At 37.7% G+C, this 26,475-nt stretch overlaps 1 protein-coding gene across 1 annotated transcript in view; it reads left to right on the forward strand.

Annotated features, from left to right (window-relative positions):
• Positions 1-26,475, forward strand: part of LOC140246024 (voltage-dependent calcium channel subunit alpha-2/delta-3-like) — a 79,163-nt gene that overhangs the window by 15,880 nt on the left and 36,808 nt on the right. Inside the window, exons 2-5 of the mRNA XM_072325472.1 lie at positions 4,204-4,263; positions 8,729-8,909; positions 19,980-20,111; positions 22,721-22,781. Coding sequence (XP_072181573.1) covers positions 4,204-4,263; positions 8,729-8,909; positions 19,980-20,111; positions 22,721-22,781 — 434 coding nt within the window. The remainder of the gene's footprint in view (positions 1-4,203; positions 4,264-8,728; positions 8,910-19,979; positions 20,112-22,720; positions 22,782-26,475) is intronic.

A 26,475-nucleotide genomic window follows, 5' to 3' on the forward strand; every position in this document is an offset into this window, starting at 1 on the left:
CACTCAAAAGAAAACAATGACACCAATACTAATAGAATAGCGTATCTATGTAATATTCATCTTTGCACCATTGTATACATTGGATCATTGATATTTAATGATGCTGATAATGTCAGCATATCATTATTTGCAATCATGGATAAATTATTACCGCCTTCCATTCCTTTGACGTTTCGAATGGATGCACAAACAATTATCTCCTGGATACGCCTTTCATTTTCTTTATTGTTCTGATTTCCTCTGTTAAGTGTTTCGACCATGTGAGCTTTGTTTTGTAGCTGGTTGATAATCCGCCGTGGTTTTTCCACAGTGGTCACGAATCATTGGGCGCACAAACGCTCCTGTGAATCGGATACTAGCGGGTTACTGTTATTCTACATGTATGTGTGTGTGTGTGTGTGTGGCGCGTAGAGATTGTGGCGTCATAAAAGGAACTCACCAGTTGAATTGATGCGGCGAAATGAACGCAAAATGGCGTCGAAGATCGAAGGGGCAACCAGCGAGAGCCGAAATTTCGAGACGTTTATAGGCCAGTAGGGTCGACGGGAAAGGGGAAAGTTAGTATGAAGTACACTTCGAGCAGGAAGGACATGAAAAGGGCTTGTGGTTGGGAAGAGAAAGAGAAGGAGGAGGGGCATATGAAAATGGATGAAAAAACGGTAGAGACATCGGAATAGGGTGTGGAAGGAAAGAGAGGGAAAAAATGGATTCGGAAAGAGAAAGATGATAGGAAAGGTACAAATGTGGTAAATAAGAGAAGGGGAATGGACTGGATATTTGGGACGGAGATGGGGTTTAAGGAAAACAACGGAGCAGCGGGAAATATCATTTGGTCGGGGAAAAAAGAGGAGGGTGTGGGATAGAGTAAAGAACGAAACCAGAGAGTTGAGAGGAATACATAGTAGTAGTAGTAGTAGTAGTAGTAGTAGTAGTAGTAGTAGTAGTAGTAGTAGTAGTAGTAGCAGCAGCAGCAGCAGTAGTAGTAGTAGTAGTAGTAGTGTGTGTGTGTGTGTGTGTGTGTGTGTACGTTGAATGTTTGTATTCGTTTCATTGTGAAAACGATGGTGACATCAAACGGAATTCCAATGAGAATATCATTAAAAAAAGTACGTGCATGTGTGTGTATGTGTGTGTGTACATTTTTGTTTTCGAAACTCAAGCTACGTATCGATTCATTTTAAAGAACATTGACTATAGGCCTTACAGTGTTTACATTATGTACTACACAGGAGAAACAAACATAAGCATATTACTATATGCTGTTTTCATGCTTCAACAATCACGTGTTATATACCTTAGTCACTGAGAGCCCAAAACTGAATACCAGAAAACTCCAGTAATTTGATTAATGATTAGTCCATACCGACAGTGCATGCAATGTCCAAAATAATATCCGATGATCAAATCTGAAAAGTGAGACGAGAGTGGAATATCACAGGAAAAAGGGTTCTACGACCTCTCCTTACCGCCTCTTCAGATCCATCAAATTGGCGGGTAATTACCATCTAGTGCCGGTAGGTCACTTCCCCCGTTGCCAAGACAACGATGCATCGCTGGCTTGACCAGTTCGTTGATACAATTACAAAGGTGCATTGTGCCCTTGTGTTTCAGAATTAAAAGATATACATGCCTGTACAGTCATGCATTGACATACAGGCATTTGCATGGTCCCTTCATAAGACAGTAAATACACAAGCAAACCAGTCAAAGTAGACTTACTTGAAAGTTTACTTTTGCTTGAAGTGAATTTTGATTCCGTCTTTTCCTTGCCTTTTTTGTTTTGACTGAAATATCTTGAATTCTAATACGTCGACCTCTGCAAGCGTGGTTATCCTTCCGCTTATTACTTCACTAGCCATAAAACCTTTTTTTTTTATTCTTTGTCAACCGTGAAGGATGTGGACAGTGTCAGGAGAGCAGACAAACATTGTAACCTCCATGAATAGACCGACAGAATAATACAATCATTGTTATCCATCATAAAAAACAAAAGGTTACTTCCGTGACATTGTGATAGGATTTGCGAGGCTATGTCATGTATGTTTGTGTATGTGTGTGTGTCTATACTTTTGCAAAGCTGATTGTAAACACTAATATCTTATCATGTTGAATGTCACTCAAAATCTTTACTTTTTAGGAGGCAACCATGCACTATATCTCTATTCACTGAGCTGCACGTTCCCAAACACCTCTCATAAACATTCCCTAAACATCTCTAATGAAATGAAATGAAATGAAATCTGCATGGATCCCTCCTGCACTTCCACTTGACTAGTTTTAACCATGAGAACAGTTGTTCTCCGCGCGATTGAGGATGACATTCATCTTGTGCATTTAACAAAAATAACAAAATAGGGTGTTGGTATAAAATACGGGGAGAATGCCTGGTTATACATGCTTGATGCATCTTCTTACACTGTCATTATGTGAGTGGGTTCACTGATCAGTTTTGCAAAATAAATGATTCAGCAAATAAACAATACAGGATTCAGTTTGGCAAAATCGTCATCTGCTGTCATCGCTTGTTGAATGCATTGTGTTGTAATTCTCTGAGAGATCGCCAAAATCGCTGAGGTACTTTCGACCCTTTTTATAATGTGTGGCGTTCAAAAGCTGTTGTGGCAGCCAAGTTGCATGCATGATTAGTTGATGTTCCTGGTTTCGTCCATTGTACGGCACCCTAATCTTGTTAGAGAGTGGACAATTGTTTATCTCTATATTAATTGTCACAAGGATGGCAAGTACTATACAGGAATTGAATGTCAACTGTTTGTGTATGGACTCGTTATATATTTGGTACTGTAGTATCAATTACATGAATGCCAGGGTCAATAGTTCTGGTTTTGTTTATACGCATTCGACGGACGCTAATTCAAAACTGAGGAAAAAAAAGAATCCTAAATCGTCGGAACACATGCATTCTGTTTCTTTTTCTTTATAACATATTGTTTTTTTCTCTATAGGTCTATGCAGAAATAAAGCATAGAATACATTGTATTCCTAGCTTACTACCTGCCTATGGACAGGTAAATACAATGAAATAGAATACAGTGTTAATATACGAGTTACAAGGACACAAGAATACGCAAACATTTACAAATGAAGATAATAGTTTTACATTAGATGAAACTGTCTCATAGCAAAAATAAACTGATACGATACTGAAGTTACCTATACATGTATATCCCACACATCACATCGGTCAAGTTTCCCTGATCCTACATGAGTATCCCTGAAGAAGGAAGAAGTAGAGGTCTTATTTCGTCGTAATAAAAGAATATAAAACCTTAACTAATTCGGTACTTTCTTTTGCTACCAAGATCCGATGCATGTAACACAAAAGTATACCTCACCGACCGCTCTTCGAAACCTCCTTGATTTTGATGGGAGGATGTTAGACAGTTCTGCACAAGCTGATATGTTTTTTAAATAGAGAGCCATCGTAACCCCCCGAAATACACATCGTCCCTAGCCTTCTCCTAGATTCCCCTTCCCATCCACATACTCCCCATCCCAATCTGTGCCTCCCCCTAGCGTGCATTTTTATTGATTACCCCTACTCCGCCGTGGGCTAAAAATGTTGCCTAATGCCAAGATAATCATGTCAATGTACGTACGGTAAGTGGTGAAAAGCGGTTGTTTTTGCCTCCTCGCTTGCTGACTACCGAGGCAGAAGCCCCTCGCGCTCTGATCAGCGAGGGGATCGCTGTTTTCTCAACACGTATACAATGCCGTCAAGCCAGTTTTCTCCTCAGTCCCGCCTATAGGCCACGGATGACTGTCATACTAAATGAGATTCAATTCATGTGTGTGAATAAGAAATGAATTAGGAAATCTGCACAGAGGCCTAGCTTACAAAGGAGTTAATATCCCAAGCAGCTGTCTTTATAGTTTAATTTGTTCTATACTGTGTATAGCATTTCTGTCGGAGTTAAGACTTGAAAGAAAATTTCAAAACATTTTTTCACAATTTTTTGTTTCATAATAATGAAAATATTGATGATAGGAATAGTCAGTTAGTATTGAAATTGTAATGCGTTTTTTATCACTTAAGAACTATTTCATACACAAATAATTTACGTTTCTTTTTCATTCATATATATGGAATCACCCATCTCGATTGGTAGATCCCTGCTTTGGATGAAGTATGTTTTAATCTTACTTTGTTTTTCTCTTTCCCTTTTTATGTATTTTCTTTTTCAGAGAATCGTTGACGCGGCGGAAAACGGCTTCTTACTACACGAATACGATAATAAGACTGATGTAAGTGTAAAAAATCCAACTTCTTACATTGAACTTGTACGTTTAGCTATAACCGTATACAGAGGAATTTCGTATCAAGCTAATGCCCTCCAACGACTGTATATACATAGGGCAAAATGGATCTCATGCTCTCTTTCACTCCTGTGCATTTCAATGTGGGCTGTAAGACACGAGAAAAGCCTTGCCACACGGCGCCTTCTTGGTATTCTCTCCGTTACAAAATAAATGTCATGAGAGGAATACGAAGGTAGGAATGAGGATTAAATTGCCTAATAGCATCCGTTTTCTTTCCCTCGAGTTCCTCGCTCGCGTTTTTTTTTTCTCCTCTCCAACCCCGAGTTAATACTAAATTCGATACTTAGGCCCTACAAAAACGGAAAGAGGAAAACTGAAAGCCAACCTGTGCACAAAAGCGGGTTATCGGGAATCGGAGGCGAGGTATTGTGAGCACTGGATCTAGGAACGTGCGTGTTGTGTTATCAGCACTGGAATAGGGAGAAAAAAATGAACAAATATTTTCCCTGATGCTTCCTCGAATTTCACATTTGCTGCTGATTGCTTTCGATGCTGTTTTTCTCCTAATGTCCATCGTAGAACACAAAGGCAAATATATTCTTTACGGATTCCTCCCCCCCACCACTCTCTCTCTCTCTTTCTTAGGAATCTCTCAAAAGCTCAACGTCATGGGTAGTATCGAGTATCAATCACTTCATTTCTCTATATTGTACTGTAGCTTTCAAGGGAATCAGATGTACGTCCGTGGGTGTATGATTGTTTGCCCTACGCTGTCATCTTTTCCGAGGAAATGGCGATATTTTGTTTCGATGTTGGCCGGTAAAAAAAAAAGAAAGAAAAAAATATCTCATTTTGTCGATGCTGTAGAAACATGTCTAGCGTGTTGCGAGCTTGAGTAATTTGATTGGATGTCCAAAAAAGTACATCTCGGGATATATCTATCTCTAGAGCTTTATCATGCATCGCAACAGAAGGAAGGGGTTACGGCATTATGTTTCTTCCAGTGGCCTTTAGTTTGATCAAGATGCAGGAGGTTTTCAACGCGGTTTCGGGAAAACGAAAGTATGAGACAGCATTCAGAGAATTTTTCCTTTAATTCGCTTCTGGATTTTGCCTTATCTCGAGCCCTCTCTTTGCTTGTAATTGAGTTCTTTGTTTTTAGGAAGGCCGGAGTTTATGGCACCAAGGAGGACCTCTTTGATGACATAGAGGATAATGATGTCTTGCCTGCAAGCCATATGGCGAACAACTTTTATTGCCCCAGTGCGTGAATACATAATGTAAAAAGTTAATAGAAAAATTCCCTCTGGCAAAATGAACTTGGTTTAAATGGGAAAAACAGTCCTTATCAGTGACTGACCTGAAGCTTTGATAAACAAAATCTGAAAACCCCATGCACGCGGTATGAGGTTTCCTTTCCTGGATTGGTTAGTGTAGAAACATTACGACAGTCTTGAGACTCGCCAGTATGTACAAGGTGATTATAAAGGGGCTGAGATTTATCTTCGTGGTAAATTTGCTGCAGTTCTGAAAGTTTCATCGTCATCAGCACATGTGAAATGAAAGAACATATTCCTATCTTTCATGTGACTTTTAACTCGTACAGTCTAGAGGTGTCTACGTGACGCCATGCTACGGCAGGTTAACGATAGATTGGTGGCAATAAGAACGCACGCGTGTAAATTATTCTCCCCTTTTCCCTTTTCTCTTCAGTCTCCTGTCATTCCTTCCACGCTCATCTTCTTTTCTTCCTTTTTTTTTTCCTCACAAGAGAGCTTTTTGTTTTTCTTTTCTGTTTAAGGCAATTTGCCTGTGGTATATAGTCTTGTTAGTTCAGCAATTACAGGTTACGTTTTGTTTATGAGGAGACTGTAAACTATACAAGCTCTGCATTATAGTAGTCTCCATCATTTCCGACCAATTTTTATGAGGTATTTTGTCTGAAAGTCACGTGATTTATTGTATTTCAGTTCACCGTGTTTTTTCTTCTCGACTGTTGTAATTGATTTGTTACTTGTTACTTGTTGCAGTAATCCCATTCGCAGCTCGAAGGAAGCTATACCGGGATGCAAATCATGTCATTTGTGATAATGTGAATTCAAAAGTCTGTTTGCAGCTGAGTTTTCATTGGAAATAAAATGAAGCCACTGCAGAAGCCACTGCAGAGAAGGAAAGCATTATTGGAAGATGGGTGTGGTCAAACTGCTCTATATTGCAGCGGAGCTTTGTAACCTGGTCGCAAATATCAGCGTCAACAGATTTGTGATGGCGGCCGTGTATGTTACGTCCGCCCAATGTTCCCAGAACTAGTGTGCATATAGCTTTTCAAACGATGATCAACTCACTTTCAGAGATCAATGTCACCATCTTTTAAGCTGACTGCAATAAATAAAATAAAATTGAGCAAACATAACGGTCAAAGTTTGCCTCAGACTTTATCACTGCCAACACACTGACAGAAATATTTGTCAAAACACTCTTACGCAACTTTTCAATATTATGTTGCAGACCTCATGTGATTCTTTGTTTTTAATTCCCTTCCAGTAAATAAACTGACCGCAGGAAGAAGTGCATGCGAATGGGAACATGTGAAATAATTAAATCATAATCCTGCTTATTACATACCATAGATATTATAATGAGCGGTATCACCATTTTTATGAAGAATGCCACAATCTCATTGCTTTCTTATTTCTAATCTTACTGAAACTTGTGCCATTCTGTTCGCTGATTTTACCCTGTTAGAGTCAACAAGGAAATGAAGGGAATCGCTGCAAAAAGGAGAGCCTTTGCAAAATCCTAACTAAGGTTGAATTCTCCAGTTCATGTAATGTGTATGGTTGTGAATCAGGGTACGTTATCGCGTAATAGCATGGGTTGTAGCTCCACGGTAAAAGCGTTTCTGTGGATTTCTTTTTCCCTGCGTTGCCGGTGCAATTTAAGCACAACAGAGAAACGCCCTATTAGGCTTGCACCAAATAATTGACCCGGTGTAGAGTAATGAGGAGCCATAGCAAAGAAATAGCAAGCAGTCATCCTTATTTGAGGAAATCCGCTTTTCTTTGTTCCAACAAACGTCCCTATTCGTGATATATCTGGTAATTTGTCACAAAACTAATCATGTATCAAATTGGTGGATAATTTGCAATGCGCTATCCCCCTTCAGTTTTGTTGTTTTGTTTTGCTTTGTTTTGTTGGCTTAATTTTAAGTAAGGAGTAAAGGGAAAATCCCTCAATGGTTATAGCTTGTGTTTGCGAGTGCCAAAGCATGGCGCGATACTTCGTTGCTGATGACGGAAACAGGTATTGCTCACTCGCCAAGGTGCGCTCGAAATCTCGTCATGATATACGGAACACATCCTCAGAAGACGGCAAGGCTGTACGGCCAATCAAGAGGCGACCTTGAGCGCTGCTCCCGGCTTGTGAATTAGTCTTTTAAAGTCGTACTTTGTAGGTCATCACTGATTGAAGACTTGCACAGACTGCTGAGACTATCTAAAGTTGATGGGGATAAATTTCTTTTTTTCCTTCCCGAGGTGCAAATGAAATGCCTTCGATGTCAAATATCAGGCTACTACTCACTTAAATGTCAAGATTTTGTGCAGTAATCAGTAAAAATGGCGTCAGGGAAGTTGAACATGCACGTAGGCCTATGTGCAGTTGGCTGTGAAGATGATTCGATGACTAAGTGGCATGAGTGAAGGTACATTAACATGACTTACAATCGTTTACATCTACGCTTCGTTGCAAGGCTATATAGTGTGAGGAGAAATCAACACTCGGTTAGTCCTTTGATGTCTCAACGATCAGACGTGCCCTGCCTTACTAGTAGACCACGGAGCTGTAGCTCCATGCTGGGTGTACCTTGGAGCTGTTATACCCATACCGGGCACTGTATGTGTATGATTGTAATACAAATACTCACATGCTATGTGTGTATAGGAGTGATATCTCTCCTTTTGTAATAAATAGCGGAGTATATCATGAAGAGAGGGAGAGAGGGGGAGAGATTTTCAAAGGGAATATGCTCGCCCTTCTCAATTCAAGGTCATATTTCACGTTTCTGCGTCATCGACTTGCATGAATAGCAGTAGATAACAGCCGCTGACCTCTGCTCTTAACCACCATACCAGTGTGCATGACTTTCATTTGTAAGGTAGGGAAGAAACGTGTTAGTGTATTTACCTGTCGCGTTATTTTTCTGTTACATAACGTCTTTATAACCATTGGTAAACGTTCCAACAGTAAACAGTGTTTGGACTTGGTTGTACTGTCTTTTTCTTGTTGACTTCTTTTAGATGTTTACTCGTCGTTGGGTGAAGGAAAGAAAGACCAGGATTTAATAATCAAAGGACATGATGACAAACACAAGTGAAGTTGTTCTTTTTTCGACATGAAATCTTTAATGAAAGAATGACTGACATTGTCAACGTTTACCTTCTATTTTCAGTACACCTACTATAATGCGGTGCTCGTAAATTCAAATAGCAGCGATGCGACATCGTCCGACGAGAATCCCGAAGATGCCCTCCGCAAGCAGCTCGACGTGACTCCAGATAGCCACTTTGACGATATCCCGATCAACATCACGATCTCGACTGTACAAGTTCCGACAAATGTCTTTAATCAAGGTTAGTCAATGGCGCAGCTTAGTCAGCATTCAAACTCATTGCTGATATTCTAACAGGTGCAGCTTTCTCCATTAACCCTCTCACCACCGTTAGCAAATTTACTGCACTAAACGTCAGGGAACTAGTCGGGAAAGGATTAAACACAACGATTGAAATTCACAGAGGTAGTATGAGTCTGTAGTTCATCTAAAGCTTTGTTTAAATCTGTGGAATAGATTCAAACCTTAGATTTGATTTAAGCTATTTTTTGTGAATTATTAATTAATCACTGTTTTAAAGATCTCTTCAGAGCATGCGAATTCCCAAATGTGTCATCACCTCCAACAGCCGTAGAACCTTGAAATTCCAACATTCACGTAACTAAAAAATTAATGCCAAAATGGTTATTACGTATTCGTCAACGTCATCATCATCATCATCATCATCATCATCATCATCATCACCATCACGACTGTTCGCTGTTTGTCGTGTCCACATCTCCTGTTTGCCATTGCCGCACTGTTCCCAGTCACGTAACCAAGAGCTTAACATGATCAAAGCTCTGCATGCTTCTAACGGTCTTCCAGGATTCAGAGTTCATTACTGAAATGACAGATCTGCTATATACTTGCTAATCCTCCACGTGTTTGACTACTTGACCCAGATGTGAACATATTAAAGTATCGCTGACCGCATTTTCTCCCTTTCTCCTGCGCCTTCTGGGGTCCGTTTCATGAAAGTCTTAAGAGAGACTTTCTCTCTCCTAAGTCACACTTAGGAGAGACTTTGCTAAAACCGTTTCATGAAAAAGCTATCGCATAAAGCTATCACATAAACTCAGACTTAGGAGAGACTTTTTCTAGAAACCATTTCATGAACAAAACTAACACATAAAGTCTCTCCTAACTTGGCAAAGCTATGACATAAATCTAGGAGTGGTCAGGAGCACTCCTAAGTTTATGTGATAGCTTTTTGAGAGTCATTGTGTCAAACTTTTTTCTCATTTTTATAGTAATTGACCCCAAATTTGGCATGTGTGACCACTGTCAAAGGTAGATGTGCAAGACATCTTTTTCGTTAATATCGCGTAATGCTTTGCCATGGCAACGACATATTTTCATAAAAATCATACAAATTATTGTGGATTACACTACTACACTCAGTTTTAAAGCAATGCAGTTGAAATTCAGCATAGAATCAGATCAATGTAATGTGTAGTTGTGCAAGACGCTTTTTTTCCGTGTGTGGATGTGAAGAAATCTGTTGCCATGGCAACAACAGTTTTTTCTATACCAATCATACAAAGAAATATGTGGATTGACCTAACTTCGTTAGTTTTTTAGCATTTGACCTAAATTTTGGCACATGTGACCGCTACAGTATGTAGATGTGCAAAACTAATCTGTTGTTGATGTTGAACAATGCGTTGCCATGGTAACAGCATTGTTTTTCCACTTAAAAGCATCTAAAAATATCGCGAATTCAGATAAATTCGTCAGTCTTTGAGCAATGGCTTGAAATTTGGCACATGTGACCGGTATAGTACGTAGATGTGCAAACTTCATTTTTCGTCATTGTTGAACAATGCGTTGCCATGGTAACAACAGACTTTGAATAAAAAGCATACAAAACTATTGTGGATTCAGCCATCTCCCTCAGCTTTTGAGCATTTGGCTTGAAATTTGGCACATGTGACCAATATGATATGCAGTTGTGCAAACTTCAATCTTTCATAGATATTGAACATTGTGTTGCCATGGTAACAACATTTTCAATGAATATAATACAAAAAATTTGTGGATTCAGTTTACTCCTTCAGTATTTGAGCATTTTACTTGAAATTTGGCACATGAGACTGCTAAAGTAGTTGACTGATGTGCGAATTTCTTCTTTGATCGTTGTCAATGTGTTGCCATGGTAACAGAGTATTTTGAATGAAAATCATATAAAAATACTGTGGATTCAGCTAACTTCCTCAGCTTTTGAGCATTTGACTTGATATTTGACACATGTGACAGTCATAATATGTATTTGTGCAAACCTTTCTTTCAAATTTTCTTCCACTAATATTGGACAGTGTGTTGCCATGGTAACATCATTTTTTTAATGAAAATCATAGGACTTACCAGTTTATTCATCCAACTCCCTCAGTTTTTGAGCACTTGATTTGCGATACGTAATTATGACACATATGACGAACAGAATTTTTTAATAAACAAAACACAACTTTATTCAATGTTGAACAATGTTGAACTTTTTTTTTTTTTTTTAAATAAAACCGTATAAAGTTAGTGCTGGTTGGACGAACTCCCTCAGTTGGAGGTGGGGGTAAAAATCACAATGAGTGATAGTTCAAGTTTCTGCAGGTATTCATGGTTTCATACTTGGATTTGATTTTACTCATCAATTGCACAATTGAAACACATTTCATTTAAAGATGCAGAATGACAAGCGCCGATAATGATTCAATTATTTGATTCATTCACCACTATCAATTTCATACTCATTAACCCTGTTAAGCCCAAGATATTTTGACCCTTCCCAGGCCCAAGGGGGGGGGGGGGCACATTGTGCCCCCCTATATAACTTTGTTATTGTTTGACGTCTCATCGTCATATTTGGCACATGGGTAGAGCAACTCATGCTCTACATGACCGCATACTTGAGTTTTTTCAAGGTCACCCATAGAGGGCGCTATTTATCAAAATATAAAGAAATACATAGGAAATATGCTAAAAACATGATTTTTCTGTATAATTTCTTTATCCCCAGTATATGTCTTATCATAGACCAATATTTTTCATATTTGCCACAAATGATGTGCAAGTCAAAGCTGATTATTTGTTATGGTTGAAATTTCTCAAGGTCACCACATGGGGGCGCTATTCATAACAAAATAAAGAAATACATTATGAGACCTGTGATGTATTGTTTGGGATAGGTACATGCATAGCAATCATATTTCATATTCCCATAATATTGGAATTTTAAGTTTGCAGATTGATAGTGTGATAAACAAATGATATTAGAGGTATAACTTGGGTGAAGGAATCAAAATGACACAAAATAGAACGTCAATCTTTGGAAAATACTGTTATTTTCAAGCATCTCTATTATATCTATTGTTTTATGCTGTTGGCACAGAAAAACAAAGGAAATACTAGGAAAAACATTTCAGGGCCATAATTACTTCACATTCTGCTTCTTCAGCAAATTTCAGCCAAGAAACGCCCATTTCATACATTATAATATTGTAAATTGGAATTGGAACAGAAAAATACGCAAAAATCTGACTGACATGGTTGTCAGTTTATGGTTGCCATGGCAACCAGCAATACCAAATATAGCTAAATTATATATCAAAACGTTTGGAATAAGATTTTAAGAAAAGTCACCAAATTTGATTAAAATTGGATAAAGGGCGAAGGAGTGGCGAATGAAAATCTGGTAGGGGGCACAATGTGCCCCCCCCCCCTTGGGCTGTATAGGGTTAATATTAGTTCTACACAATTTAACTACATGTCATGTGACAGATTATGTAACTGCAGAAACTATTGAAACAGTTGTTGCTGTCAAATTTTCATATTCTGGTTGCCTGATTCATTGGAAAATCTGATCTTGAAAACATGTATTTCATTATTCAATATCGTCATAATCACAGCACAATTATCATAACCACAATGATGATACTGGTAAGAGTCTTTGTGAAATTATTATCACTCACAGTATTTGCTGGTATTACACTCTACTTCATTTCTACATAATAAGTTATTCTTAATTATATCTTTCTGATCAAATTAAATTGCCCGCATAGATATAAATTTCTAACTTGGTTACATAAAGTTTGCCGTCACACGCCTGGAAACAATAACAAAAATAATGCACTGCAACGTTCACTGATGTATTTTTGTTTGGATCACTTATACCTCAACACATCTTTCATAATCATTTGAAATATTTTCATGGTTTATTAATCAAATTGTGAAAGCAGCTGAACTTCAAGCAATTCTATCATTGCAAATATTTGGTAAGCATACAATGATATGTGTTGCAATCCACTCTTTTTGCACTCTGAGGTTCCCTACATCAGAATACTAATTATGATAATAGTACTACTAATAATGACCTTGTCTACTACACAATAGCTTTTATTCATCAAAGCAATCAGAAATCAGACTGTTATGTGCTGACAGAGATTTGCATTTGTCCATTTTAAAATGGTTTCTTCCACTTTACAATAAATCTTCTTTTCGGGTTTTTAAATTTTTTATTTATTTATTTATTTTTTTTTTTTTTTATGTGCTTCGATTCACCCGTTTGCTTTTCACCGACTCTTTTGCATGCTTAGCTGTTCTGTTTTGTTTTGCAATGCATTTGTTTCTCTTTTCTTCTAAGGGGGATTTGTTCCATTTCTGGTTTTGGTTAATGCCTGGCAAAGCACTTATGCCATCACCTATGGACTCATCTATGACAAAACTCTGAGTGAAGTTCAGCAGTCAAACTGCAATAGTCTGATTGTAGCTTCATATCCAAGACTGCAATTGTGACTCTGCATCACAAAACCCCCAAAAAGTCACAGAAAGTCACCAAACATGGATTTCTGGTTAAAGGGATGGTGTAGTTTTGGTTGAGACCTGGTTTCAGATTTTTTTTTTTGTGTGTGTGTGTGTGTGTGTGATATAATGAGAAACCTCTTCTGAAATATGAAAGGGCACGTAATTCCAAGAAGAATTCAATGTTTACTTGATAAAAATTGGTTTTGAAATGGCTGGAATATGCAAAATAAAGCGATTCCTAATAAAAGGTGGAACCAACCTTTCATTAGAATCGCTTTTACTTTGTTTTACTTTGTTTTTGGATGTCTCAGCCATTTCAAAATCGATTTTCATCAAATGAACTTTGAATTTCTCTGAGAATGGTATGCTCTGTAGCACTTCATTAGTGGTTTCTTAGTATCTTCCAAATAGTTAAAAGCTCAATCCTCTTTCTGAAAGAGCAGACTCTAAGATTTAAAATGATGTACAACTCAATTCAGATGGACTCTCCTAACCTATAATTTATATATTAGAAAAGCACAACCTCTGCAAAATCATAATCCTTTCCATGTAAGTTCCGACTTCCAGTTGTTTTGCTGGTTGTGAAACATTGATGTGTATACTACGTAAAAGATTACAGCCGAAATAATTAATGAAATCATCGTGATGTTCATATTATTTCACACTGTATTTTACAAATGAATAATTTCATTCTGTCAGAATGGTCCGTTATAATGAGGAAGAGAAAAAGGATCACGAATTCAACCATGTCGTGTACCTTTCAAGGACACATGTACAAAATGCGAAGAGATTTTGGGGAGAAAAATACAAAATGCATTTTCAACCCCTGCTGGTGCAAACATCATGGAATACAGCCTAAACAATTAATGTAATCATCGCGATCCCGCTGGGCGCACACAGCGTAAAATAAGTTGAATAATGCATGTTACTCTGCTTGCACCCATGTTCAGAAAAAAAGTAACAAATGTTTTTAATACAATGTGATTTTGTCTATTAAAATTTTATACTGTGTTTCACAAATGATATTTTCATTCTTTCAGAATGGTTCAATACACGCGGAAGAGATAGGTGTAGAAAGGATTACGAATTCAACCCTGCCGTGCACTTTTCGAGAAGGCATGCACAACACACGCGAAGAGATTTTTCAGAAGAAAAACAAAGAACGCGTTTTCAACCCCTTCTTTTTTTTTAATTCTTTTGGTATCAACTCACAAATGATTCCTTTTTATTCTTTCTCAATAATAATGATCCATTTACTTGTGTAATAACAACACAAAGACTGCTCATAAGTTTGATTGCTTGGTATATGTGACTCCATGCTTATGTTTTCTTTGTTTTTAGTGCGTACGGTTATAACGAGGAACCGGTTATAACGAGGCAATATTGGCGGTGCCACGGACCTCGTTATAACGGGGTTTCACTGTATATACATTGATTTTGAAAGATTAAATTCATATATATATATATATATATATATATATATATGTATGTATTTACAGCAGTAAAAACTATCATATGTTGCATTCAACCTGTCTGCAAATAATGGTTACATACTGAAATTTTATGACACGCCATTCATCCCCTCTGCCTAACATTATACAGAGTGTTAAAATATGTGGGCTTACAGTTGAATGAATACACACACGACTGGCACACATATCATTTCACAGAAGTACTTTTCAGCAATTTCTTATACAGTATATTAGAAACAGTTTAACAGCGTCTACGAAAAAAATAAGAAAATCGTCTGGGATGTCATACACAAGAATTAGTGTAGCAGATTCTTCCTGATAACAAAAAAGGTGTGACACAGACTCAAAATGAGAATGTGATTGTGACTTTAAACACTCATCTGACAGAACGTTATACATTCATGACTTTTTAAAAAGGATTGTAACTTATGTCAGGCAAGCTGGGGGTTCCAAAATAAACAGAAAGATGATTCAATGGGTTATGCAACAAATCAGCTGCATTGCTATGTCAGTGCGTTAATCAACTAATGTAAGCCGTACTGAATTCCCAATTGTGGCTGATATAGACATAAACATTAAATCAACTCCCAACTCCCAACTCGGGTGTATAAATGCACTAATTCTTCATTTCTCGTATGGAACAGTTCACATATAGAGGTGACATGGTTTGTCCACCAAGTCTACAATAATTGCTAAAATAAGAAAGACCGAATTACCTGTAACTTATATGTCATCAACAGAGGTTGCCTTTTTTCAACTGTTATTCAAGTTGTTTATTTTGTAAAATCTTTATACTTTCAGGTTTGATTTGAGAAAAGCATACCTGTGTTCTGTCGTAGATAAATGCTGCTATACAGTTCATAGTCCAATTGCAGTCTGACTCTGACCTGGGTGAAGTTCAGCTGCAGTTGTCTGTGCCAAGGCTTGGTAAGGTTCAGCTCTCTTCAGGCCTTTGGGTGTGCAAATATAAGAACAGTTAAATACCAAACAAACAGAAACATCAGATGCACAAATGGGATAGTTGGAAAATATCTGAGATGGGTGTACATCTTTATTAGAACAAGCAATAGCAACAAAATGTTCATTAATGGTTATCAATTTTGTAAGATATATTATGTGAACGACAAGTTGTAATTGCCAGTTTTCGAAGTTTGAATCACTATGTAATGAGCCCCTGTTAGCAAACTGTAAGAGTATGGGGTAGTTTTAGTAATGAATGAGAGGGGAAATTAATAACAAGCATTCACTTTAGATGATCAAGATAACATGATTTCTCAACTTGCTTCAATAGCTAAAAATAATTATTTAACATACCAAATGAAGATGGTGGAATATCCATGACAATGTCACTTGACTTTTCCATTTGCATCTTGCCACCAGTCCTTAACTCTGAACTGGATGAAGTTCACCTGTTGTCTGGTCCTTGGTTGTTTGGAGTTTATTCAATATACAAGAACAGTTAATGTCTTACAAACAAAACACAGAATGCAGGACATGGGACATTAGAAAGTATATGTATGTTAGAGATGGGTGCTTAGCCTTTGCTATAACAAGCTATAGAAATCAAATTGAAAAGCCCTACCATTGATTTTGAAAGACTGAATTAACTAGTATCTACTGATAAGCTGTAAATAGGACATTTCACAGTTTAAAATGATTAGCTATGTCAAATATTCTTGTTTCAAACATTGTGAGAGCATGAGGTTGTTTTGATACTAGAAAAGGGAGAGGGTAATCACAAACAATCATAGTACATTATTAAGATAATGTGATTGCTAAAGTTTGTTTCAGGAGCTTGATACATGTAGACATGCAGGTACCCCCCCCCCACTCCCGTTCCATGATTTATCTCTTTTCAATTGGATCAGTATGCCATCTTTTACAGATATTGAAAAAAAAGGGAACACAACAGTTGTTTCTAAAAGGGTCACTATTAATTGGATAAGAATGTTTGTTTTCAATTACCAAGATGGACATTACAGCAAACATTGTTTTTAATATTTCCTAACACTATTCAACAATTTGATGAACAAATGTAGATAATGTTGCAATTGCAGTATTTGAAAATATATTCAATTCAATTCAATAGTTTATTTCCATCATCAAAAAGAAAAGAAAAAGAAAAGTGATACAATTTTTTCATTTTTCTTAGACTCGTCTGATAAAGGATTTTTTTTTTCAAATACAATATAAAGTATATGCACGAATGATGTCATAAAAAGAAACAATGCACTTTGCCATAGCAACAAAAATAGTAAATAATCACAATGATGGAAAACAGTGTTCCACTTAAAATATACATATACAGATATGTTGTCTGCTAAAATAGTATTAGCTGAAATACTTGCATTCTGTTGAAGGTGACCATGCCGGTAGCTAAGTCTCAACGAAGTTCAGTAGCAGTCTACAGTACTGTAGCTGTGGAGAAGATGGACGTTCAGCAGTTTGGTTCTGTGTTCAATGAAGTTCAGCAACTGACTCTGGGCTTTGTGAGATGCAGAAGTCTGATTGTAGCAGTCTGACTGATGTTTCATATCTAACACTATAATTAATAATGTGAATACAAAATAGAATTAGAAAGTGTGTTTTCAAACTGTTGTTTGATTATACAAGATTTTACACACAATGTCTAGAATAAGTATGAAATTTGAAATCAGTTCACATGTTTTTGCAGCTTAAATATATAAAGGACCTTATTTTTTTTTTTTTTTTGGGGGGGGATGATTAAAAGACACGCTACTAGTATTTGAGTTGTCTCAATTCAACATATGTAAGCCTATAGTTTGGGGTATTAAGACTTCTTGAGGTTCTATAGATCTTGTCAATAGGCATCCATGTTGCAAGGTCTACATCTACCTAAGATCTGGTAGTACCAGCTGTACTGTGGCTTCACATTTGGGTTTATATATTATATAGCATCATTACTGAAGCTTGTAGTGATCCTTTCAGAGCAAAGAGCAAAGTTGTTGCATCGTGGTGTGGCAACGCAATTCGCTTTATGATATGGGGAGCACAGTCAACTTCTCCTTGTCACACCACCTGACCAGAATGGAGTTTGACATGAGATATGAAACAAGACGTTTGAACAGAAATTGAGAACGACAGATGCAATTTCGCAGAAAATGAGAGTGCTTGCATGTGGGGGTCACCTCGGTAATGTAAAATGAAAATGACTGTCAACCAGCAACAATGCCTCTTCAAACCCACTACACCGCCTTTGAATCGAACGACCTCCCCTCTCCACTTTGACGGCTTAATGGAATAGATTGAGAGTTGGGGAAATATTGTCAGGAGTATCTGAAATTAGAACGCTAATTGGACACGGGGCTCGATAAATCCTTCTTGTTGTTCGCACGGTTGACTCGGGCTTGGCGGAGAAAAAAAGCAAAGCTTTTTTAGTTCTTCCATCCCTTCGTCAGACCCTATGAAGGATGAGTGTGGAGTGGCAAGCAAAGAGACTCGTAAATTTCAGCAGTGACAGAGGCACTATTCTACTCTCGAGAGAGATTCGGAAAAGGTTAAGGGGTTCGTTGCATCGAGGGCCTTTCTTAACGCTCGTGATTTGTTTGTCTAATGCTTTAAATCACATTGATTTCTTCTAGACAGCTTAACAATGTTTTTGTTTGTTTTCGTTTTGACTTTTTACCGTTTCTTCTATTCCCTTGGGGATGGAATGCTTTGTGGAAAGTCTCTGTAATGCATGTCAATGATTTGATTTAGGGTGCTTATACCCTATATTACTTAGCAATTTATGTATAATGTGGAATATCTTCAACGAAATGGTATTTCGAAAAAAAAAATATGCACTCATCCGTGGATAATATAGACATTATACTTATGAAGTGGGATAAAAGAATACAACGTACACGATTAAATCTTGGTAAGCTCGTGGAACAAGGAGAGCCTGCCACGATCAAAAAGAAATTAAAAAGCACGAGGAAGTAATGGTCAAACTCTTCTATTATTATAGTAATATTATGAAGAAACCATATACTGTTAAGACTGGACAACTTATCAATGATGTAATGTGATTGTACGGGCCTCTGTCGAGACGGTTACAGCTCGTTATTCCGAAGGTTCGTTATTCCGAAGGTTCTTCAGTCCGAAGATTCGTTATTCCGAAAGTTCGTTATTCCGAATTTCATTTTCAGATTAACAAATCTTCGGAATAACGAACCTTCGGAATAACGCCACAAATGTTCGGATTAACGAACCATTTTTCATTTTCGGATTAACGAACCTCTAAGTATAGGAAATTAACTTTGTGTGATTCGGATTAACGAACCTTCGGAATAACGAACCTTCGGAATAGCGAACCTTTGGAATAACGAACAGCACCCGTCGAGACACGTTCAGTGATAATGTATGGGCAATCCACAGATGAAGCTGTGGACATGAACAGCAGAGAAAGACAGTGCCAATATGGAGTGCATTAGTTGTGTGTCTATCAAACCTAATTGTGAGAACGTGCAGGGAACGTGAAACGACGTATTTACGAAAGTTGTCCTCTCGTTCAATCAAACCACGGAGCTTTACACTGTGTTTAGTAGCTCCGTGATCAAACTAACTTTCCCCCTATTAAACACTTCAGAACTAATTTGTTTTAGTGCAAATAGAAGAAAGCACAAATGCGTCTGTATAACCGATACGCGTGAAATGACTGACGACATAATATCATTATACAGAAACTTCTGGCCACTAAATCAGCTAGATGGTTCACGCAAGCAAGGCATACATACGTATTACAGTGCCCCGTTTTATTAAGCAAGAATTTTAACTGATTCCAGGACTTATACTCAATTATAAGTTTTGATAAAACGGGGCCCAGCAGAGGTTAGAAAGTACATGATGTGTAATGCGTTTCGTAACTGAGTAAAAAAGAGAGTATTTGTAGAATCAAGAGATGTTAAAACAAGCGTGACGTAGATACAATCCTATCGTTTAGTAGGACGGACAGCGACTGAATCTTAATTGCTAACATTCAAAGTGGAACCGACCACTTTAACTCACTCAGCGCTTGCTGAATCACGTACGTGTGCGTTTCGCACTTTAACCCTATTCAGGGACGGGGATTCTGAACAGCATCGAAGCAACAGAGACCTTGAATGAGGTGTACCTCGATAATTACCAGCACGACCCAACGCTGACGTGGCAGTACTTTGGGAGCAAGACTGGTTACTTCAGGGTCTATCCAGGTACGTCACACTTGCATTCCTATCTTGGCAAAGTACGTCAAGAATTCACCAAGGATACAATCAAGTACCGTGCGATAATACGTTGTCAATGTCTTGTCTGACGTATATGTTGCGTATATTCTTGGCCAAGACCAATTCCATTGGTTTCTCATTGGTAGATGCCTAATAATATTTTGTCTTTTATCATAATCAGACATTGATTTTACTCTTACTCTTACTTCTGATCTACTTGGATGTTTTCATCAATTTACCTATTCATGCATTATTCAATCATGTTTGAAATGTACCTTCTGTTTGCTGTTGAAGTTGTGAATGATTTATAATATTCAACACGATCCACTCTCAGAATTCATATGATAAATCTTGCTAACGTGTATTTAGCTTCCATGGTGTGATGTGAAGAAGACAGGTCACGACCTTAAAGTTCTACGCTGAAAGCCGTCATGAGATCGGGTGTGGATAAGCAATCCAAACAAGAACTCTGAATTTCATAACTAGCTATACCTTTGTCATATAATAGCTTATCAATATAGAGCGTTAGCACGTTTTCGTGGTTTGCCCTGTGCATTGTACAATATTGTTTTAAGCAAGAAGGTGAGTATGGGTCCTTGCGCAGAATTCGCGATATGTTTATTCACTGAGCACTGTCACTTCTGAGTGAGTGATTTAGTCCAAAGAGACAAGGCATGGTATATCAGATTCCCATATACGGGACACTCACCCTTTATAGCTCGCCTGACATATTATGATAAACGCACCTGCCGCTGAAAGCGGTATGGCGCCTGGCTGGCGGGCCAGGACGTGTGCTATCTGCATAAGATATGAAAGTATCGGAGATCCGGACACTGGCACTGGATCGTTTAGAAAAAAAAAAGAAAAAAAGATGCGATCCTTCAAAGGTAGAACTGTGGGAATCACATATATTGTCAAAGCGGAGGTCAAAACAATGCAGGTAAATTGTCATGCATCGATATTCAAGCACTAAGTGTTCATGGTAGTACAGTATGGCGCACAAACATTCAAAGCAATTGAACGCGTTCCTGGGGCAGTCTTCTCGATACAAACAAGCGCCAAATGCCAATCTAGATTTTCATCTCCTGATGTTACTTTGCCCTCCAACTCTCGCTTTCGAAGAAGAGGAAGTGGCTATAGCATGTCTTATTTAGATTCCACACTCTTCAGATATACTATTATTTAACTAAAGGCAATAGCTAGAGCCACCCCGTACTCTTGAGTGGATAGATACGACCTTGGCTTGTTGGGTATAGTGTTGTCTTATCTACACTCATACTTTATAAAGGTGTCGAGATTGACTTGCGACTGCAAAGTAAACCGTTTCTGGCAATTCATCAAACGACCCCTTTAGTAAACTTTGACTCAGTTTAGGATATGGAGACCTCGGAAAGAAGGCAAGTAAAAAGGAAATACTGCAAACAATAAAGAATAGGCGAGAGAGAGGAGGAGGAAGAAAGCTAAGTTTATATAATCGCAGCCTCACGGCTTATCTAGATTCGTGGTTCCCAAACGGCGGTCGTTCCTAAATTGATGACTAAAACATGTCAGAAGGAATCCGAAGTGGCGGGAGAGAGTGTTTTCATTACGGTTTCTTTTCGCTGCCAGGCCGGGCTAAAAATAGGGGAATTGCAGTGGACAGGGGCGGAAGAAACCGATAACATCTGGGGTGAGTTCGATGTATGGCTTGCTCCGGTTCATTTGAGGCAAAGTCGTAAACATTGGAAGTATCTACAGGCGGTAGCCTTCTTTCAACCCTCGCGTTGATATCAATCATGTCGTCGTTTGTAAATGAAAGATGACTTTGACATTTTTGCTAAATCCAAGCTCATTTCCCCTATTTTGGGTAGAAATTCAAATAGACCGCAGACACTTGTCATTCCATTGCAGCGTTTATACAAAGGTCCTTCAGGAACAATAATACAGACTCTCTGAATTGATACGAAGTGCTAGATAGGAAAAATCAAAGTTGTCACTTCATTTGTAAACTAACTGGAATATTTTAGAATTTTAGCTGCCTTGCGTACGGAAGCTAATATTCAGGAGTTATCAAATAGAATGTCTATCTATATAATGTTACTATCTGTACCATATCAATTAGGAAGATGCTGTTGCTACTTTTTTATCGTTCAGCAACAGTCCTATGTAGTGTGTGACATTCCGTTCAGTCTCACAGTGCCTATTTTCTTTAGTACAACCAAAGAGGTTATATATGTATAGAACCTCTTTGAGTACAACACGTTAGTCCAAACCTTGGTGCGGTTACATTGCGAGGGGGACTGTGGTATAGTGTGGTATAGTGGAGAACGCTCTGGACTCTGATCAACAATAGACTCAGTCTTCAAACCCTGGCACATGCGAACATTTCTGGAGGAGATGTTCACCCCTCTTGAGCCAGGGTACCCTGGCAAGGCCGGTATAGGGTTAATGCATCTATTATCAATGAGAGGTCCCTTTGGGATACCCGTGCTATTTTAAACACTGAAAATGCTACCCTAGTTGAGCAAGGCCTTAATGAGTATAATCATTAGTGTCTAGGCACCTAACTTGGTAGGTGAATGACTAAAGAAAATCGTTATATCTTTGTGCCGTTGTAGGTTACAAGTGGCCGCTCAATCATCAGAACCTTGATCTGTATGACTGTCGGGTCAGAGGATGGTAAGAATGTCTACATTTTTATTGTTTTTGTACCAGGTATGTGGCTGTTGTTCATCCACAGCTCGACATTAACGGGGCCCTGTGGCCCAGCTAGGATCACTAAAAAGTTATGTCAGGTACAGGCCACTAAGCTTTCAAAAAGCATGTCGCTTGGTGGGCTGATCGGGCAACTAAGATTCAAAATAGATTGCTATTATAATGTTTCCTTTTGTTTCGTTCCACTTCATTTCTTTCTTCTTCTTTTTTTTTTGGCCAACAACATTTAAAGATTCAATGATTCTAGTGTTATGTTTTATGGGTCACCAGAGACACAAGTTACTGTCGAGCCCTGGTTTATCATTGTGAATATATTTAGTGTGTCAGTTATCGTTATTGTATGAGGCAAGATGAATCACTCGTATTATTGTTAAATATCAGTGTTACTGAGATCAGATAACCGAATTAAAGACAAAACTGACATTGTTTATGCAAAGTGACTTCTAATCACTAAGTATGATTTTTTTCCAAAGGTTGGAATTGATATCGAATTTGATTTACATTGGTGAGTGACACGCTATCTACATGCGATTTTATCATTTATATGTGTTTCTTTTTCAATATGATAAAGGGTCTCGAACACTTTACTTTTTCAATCTCTTTTTATTTTGTAAGAGACAAATAAGTATGTGCATGCCCGCTGTTAATCGTCGGTGCCAGAAATGTAGACTTCGAGCGCTTCTGGTCAACTTCAATTTTTTGATAAATTGCAACGCAATGGCTTCGCATAGAAGGCAATCAAGGAAACGTTTCAATGCATTGACCATAATACCTAGCGTTCAGTACATCTAGCTAAAATGCAACTAGCATAATTGTAATTCACAATATCCGAAAGCTGGCACTGACGCCACGCATCATACGATCAGGTTTTGCACATGTTCACGTGCTGGGGAGAATCGTCTCATATTGTATTCCGATCCCACGTTCCAATTCTTCAACACGTACACTGCGGGCATTCGCCGTGCGTGAGTGTGCACAAAATGCACGTGTATGCCCCGGGTGTTGATGTGATTACGTACAACGTTCGTGCATATTCACATGCTTTTCTGGGTCATGGCTCTTCTATTACGTCTTGGGAGTAGATTCTTCAACTCGTTATGTTGTTGAAGAAAAGAATCCACAAACCTACAGTTTATCTCATATTTTGATCTCCTTGTAAATTACATCTAATTAAAGGTACTGTTTACCATTTTGAGCAGTGATTAAAAAAAAACCCGTTCATGTTATCACATTTGATGCATATGTGTAGGTCAGTTGTATCACAAAACATCCTATCATGTAAAAAATTCACAGTAAAGCCTTAAATATAAGGAGATATCACCATTTTTCTCAATAAATCATAACTGACACGTAGACGGTTTATTAGAGAAACAATCTTATTTTAACTGTTGTTCATATTTTTTTTTTTTGCATTTAACAATACTTAACATTGGTTATACAGAATAAATTTCTTAATTTGCTTGTTTTTACCCCCTAACTCACGTTTAAGAACTATTTTGAAGCACTAAAGCTGGATTTTTGTTTCACATGCAAATGGTGAATAATACCTTTAAGCTACAAGCATGGAAAATGTTTTTAGCAAGTTTGTAATTTTTCATATTTCTCCGATGTGGTAGCAGGGGAATAATCTGCTACCACGTGGGAGAGCAAGAACCTCTTCTTTCACAATAATATGAACGACATGATAGCGTTTTGTACAATACTACACTAACTAAAATGTACTATTCATAATTTGCAGATGAAACAAAAACCCAGCTTTCGTGCTTCAAAATAGTTCCAAAGTGTGAGTCACGGATAGACACAACCAAAGCAAAAATGATAATCAGTATAGTCAATATTAAGTATTGTTAAATACTTAATATTGATAAAAGTTATGCAAAATGTGAACGATAGTTTTATTCAAATTGTTTCTAGAATAATTCGTCTACTGTTGTGGTTTATTGAGAAAAATATGAATATCTCCTTATATGTTAGGCTTTATTGTTTATTGTAAAGCATGTTTTGTGATACAACTGACTTAGGGCCTTACACATTATGCACCAAATGTGATAACTCGAACATTTTTTTAATGTCTGCCTCCAATGGTAAACAGTGGCTTTAACATATTCATGTCTTTTCCATCAAGCTGTAAAAAACTAAACGAACTGAGAATCAAGTGCTCAAACTGCTACTGCAAACACTCACTAAAAAAACACTAATGCACCACATGCATGCACGCAAACAAGAACAATGGCAAGATACAACACACTGGGACCACTATGAGTAATCGTACAAATCAAGGAACGAGTGTAGGGCTTCTTTGTCTGACCGACCATGTCTACTCTTTTTCGCCTGTCATTTACACACATACATACCGGTGACATAATGTTTCCCACCTCTTTTCCTGTTATCTTAACACTTCATTTATTACTTACACATGAAACATATGAATTTTTTCGATTTTCTCATTTATTTATTCCTTTACATACACACACACACACACACACACACCCACACACATACACACACAAACACACACACACACACACACACGCACACACACCACTCATGATAAATATCATCTTAGGGATATAATTTCCAGCTGTAAGCTATAATTTCCATGCACCATTTGCGAATGTCTACCAGTCTGTATCGCGATACCCAATTGTATTGCCCGTTTCCTGTATGGCCTATTCGATCATTAATAGTTGATATTTCATAGCGCCCTCGTGTAAGGGTATCTATAGGCGCAAAGCTGTCGTTTCAAGGACGCAGCATTGTAGAGAGTGTCAAACGAATGGTGATTAGCCACAGAGAAACATTTTTGGTGCACTCCTTTCACACATTCAGTTTTAATTTGTCATTTTCCCATCCTGGCGACCGAGTGCGCCAATCAATCATTTGTGAGCTAATAATGGGAAATGCACAGAATGTCACAGTGCAGTGAAGTGTTGTGGTTCTTATGATAATTTTCATTAACTTCGATGCGACGGCGGACTATACTTAATGTTCATGCAGTGTTGCAATTGCTGTTTTTGGCGATGGTTTATTTATTACAATAAACACAAAAAAATACACACACACACTCATATAAATACATACGTACATACATACATACATACATACATAATACATTTGTTCACACAAAAAGTACATAAACACATACATCCCTACGCACGAACATACACACGTATGAACACATGTATACTAGTACATCTATACACCCCCTACATCCCCTACATAATATATATATATATGAACTGCAAATCTAACAAGACCAAAAGAGCACTGCCACTCCTACCTATGTAGTAATTAAGAAAATATAGCACCACGCTCGGTCTCATCTGTAAAACGTAATGCAATAGATCGATATTATGTTAATTCTGTGGTATCAGATGTAGTCAAATCATGAGCATCAAAACATGTACATCATAATGATTATAGTGTGTATCTCTCGTGCATTTTCAGAATACAAAAAAAAAAATGACCTTCAGATTAGTGATGGAATGTCGTTGAATACATAACGGCAGTGATAGAGGTAAATTAACACAACGTATATACGCACACACAAACAGACACACACACACACACACATATATAAATATATATATATATATATATATATATTCAATTCAATTCAATTCATTTATTTTTTTTATTATTTATTTATTTATTATCT

The sequence above is a fragment of the Diadema setosum genome, chromosome 2 (assembly GCF_964275005.1).
Source record: "Diadema setosum chromosome 2, eeDiaSeto1, whole genome shotgun sequence".
Classification (NCBI taxonomy): domain Eukaryota; kingdom Metazoa; phylum Echinodermata; class Echinoidea; order Diadematoida; family Diadematidae; genus Diadema; species Diadema setosum.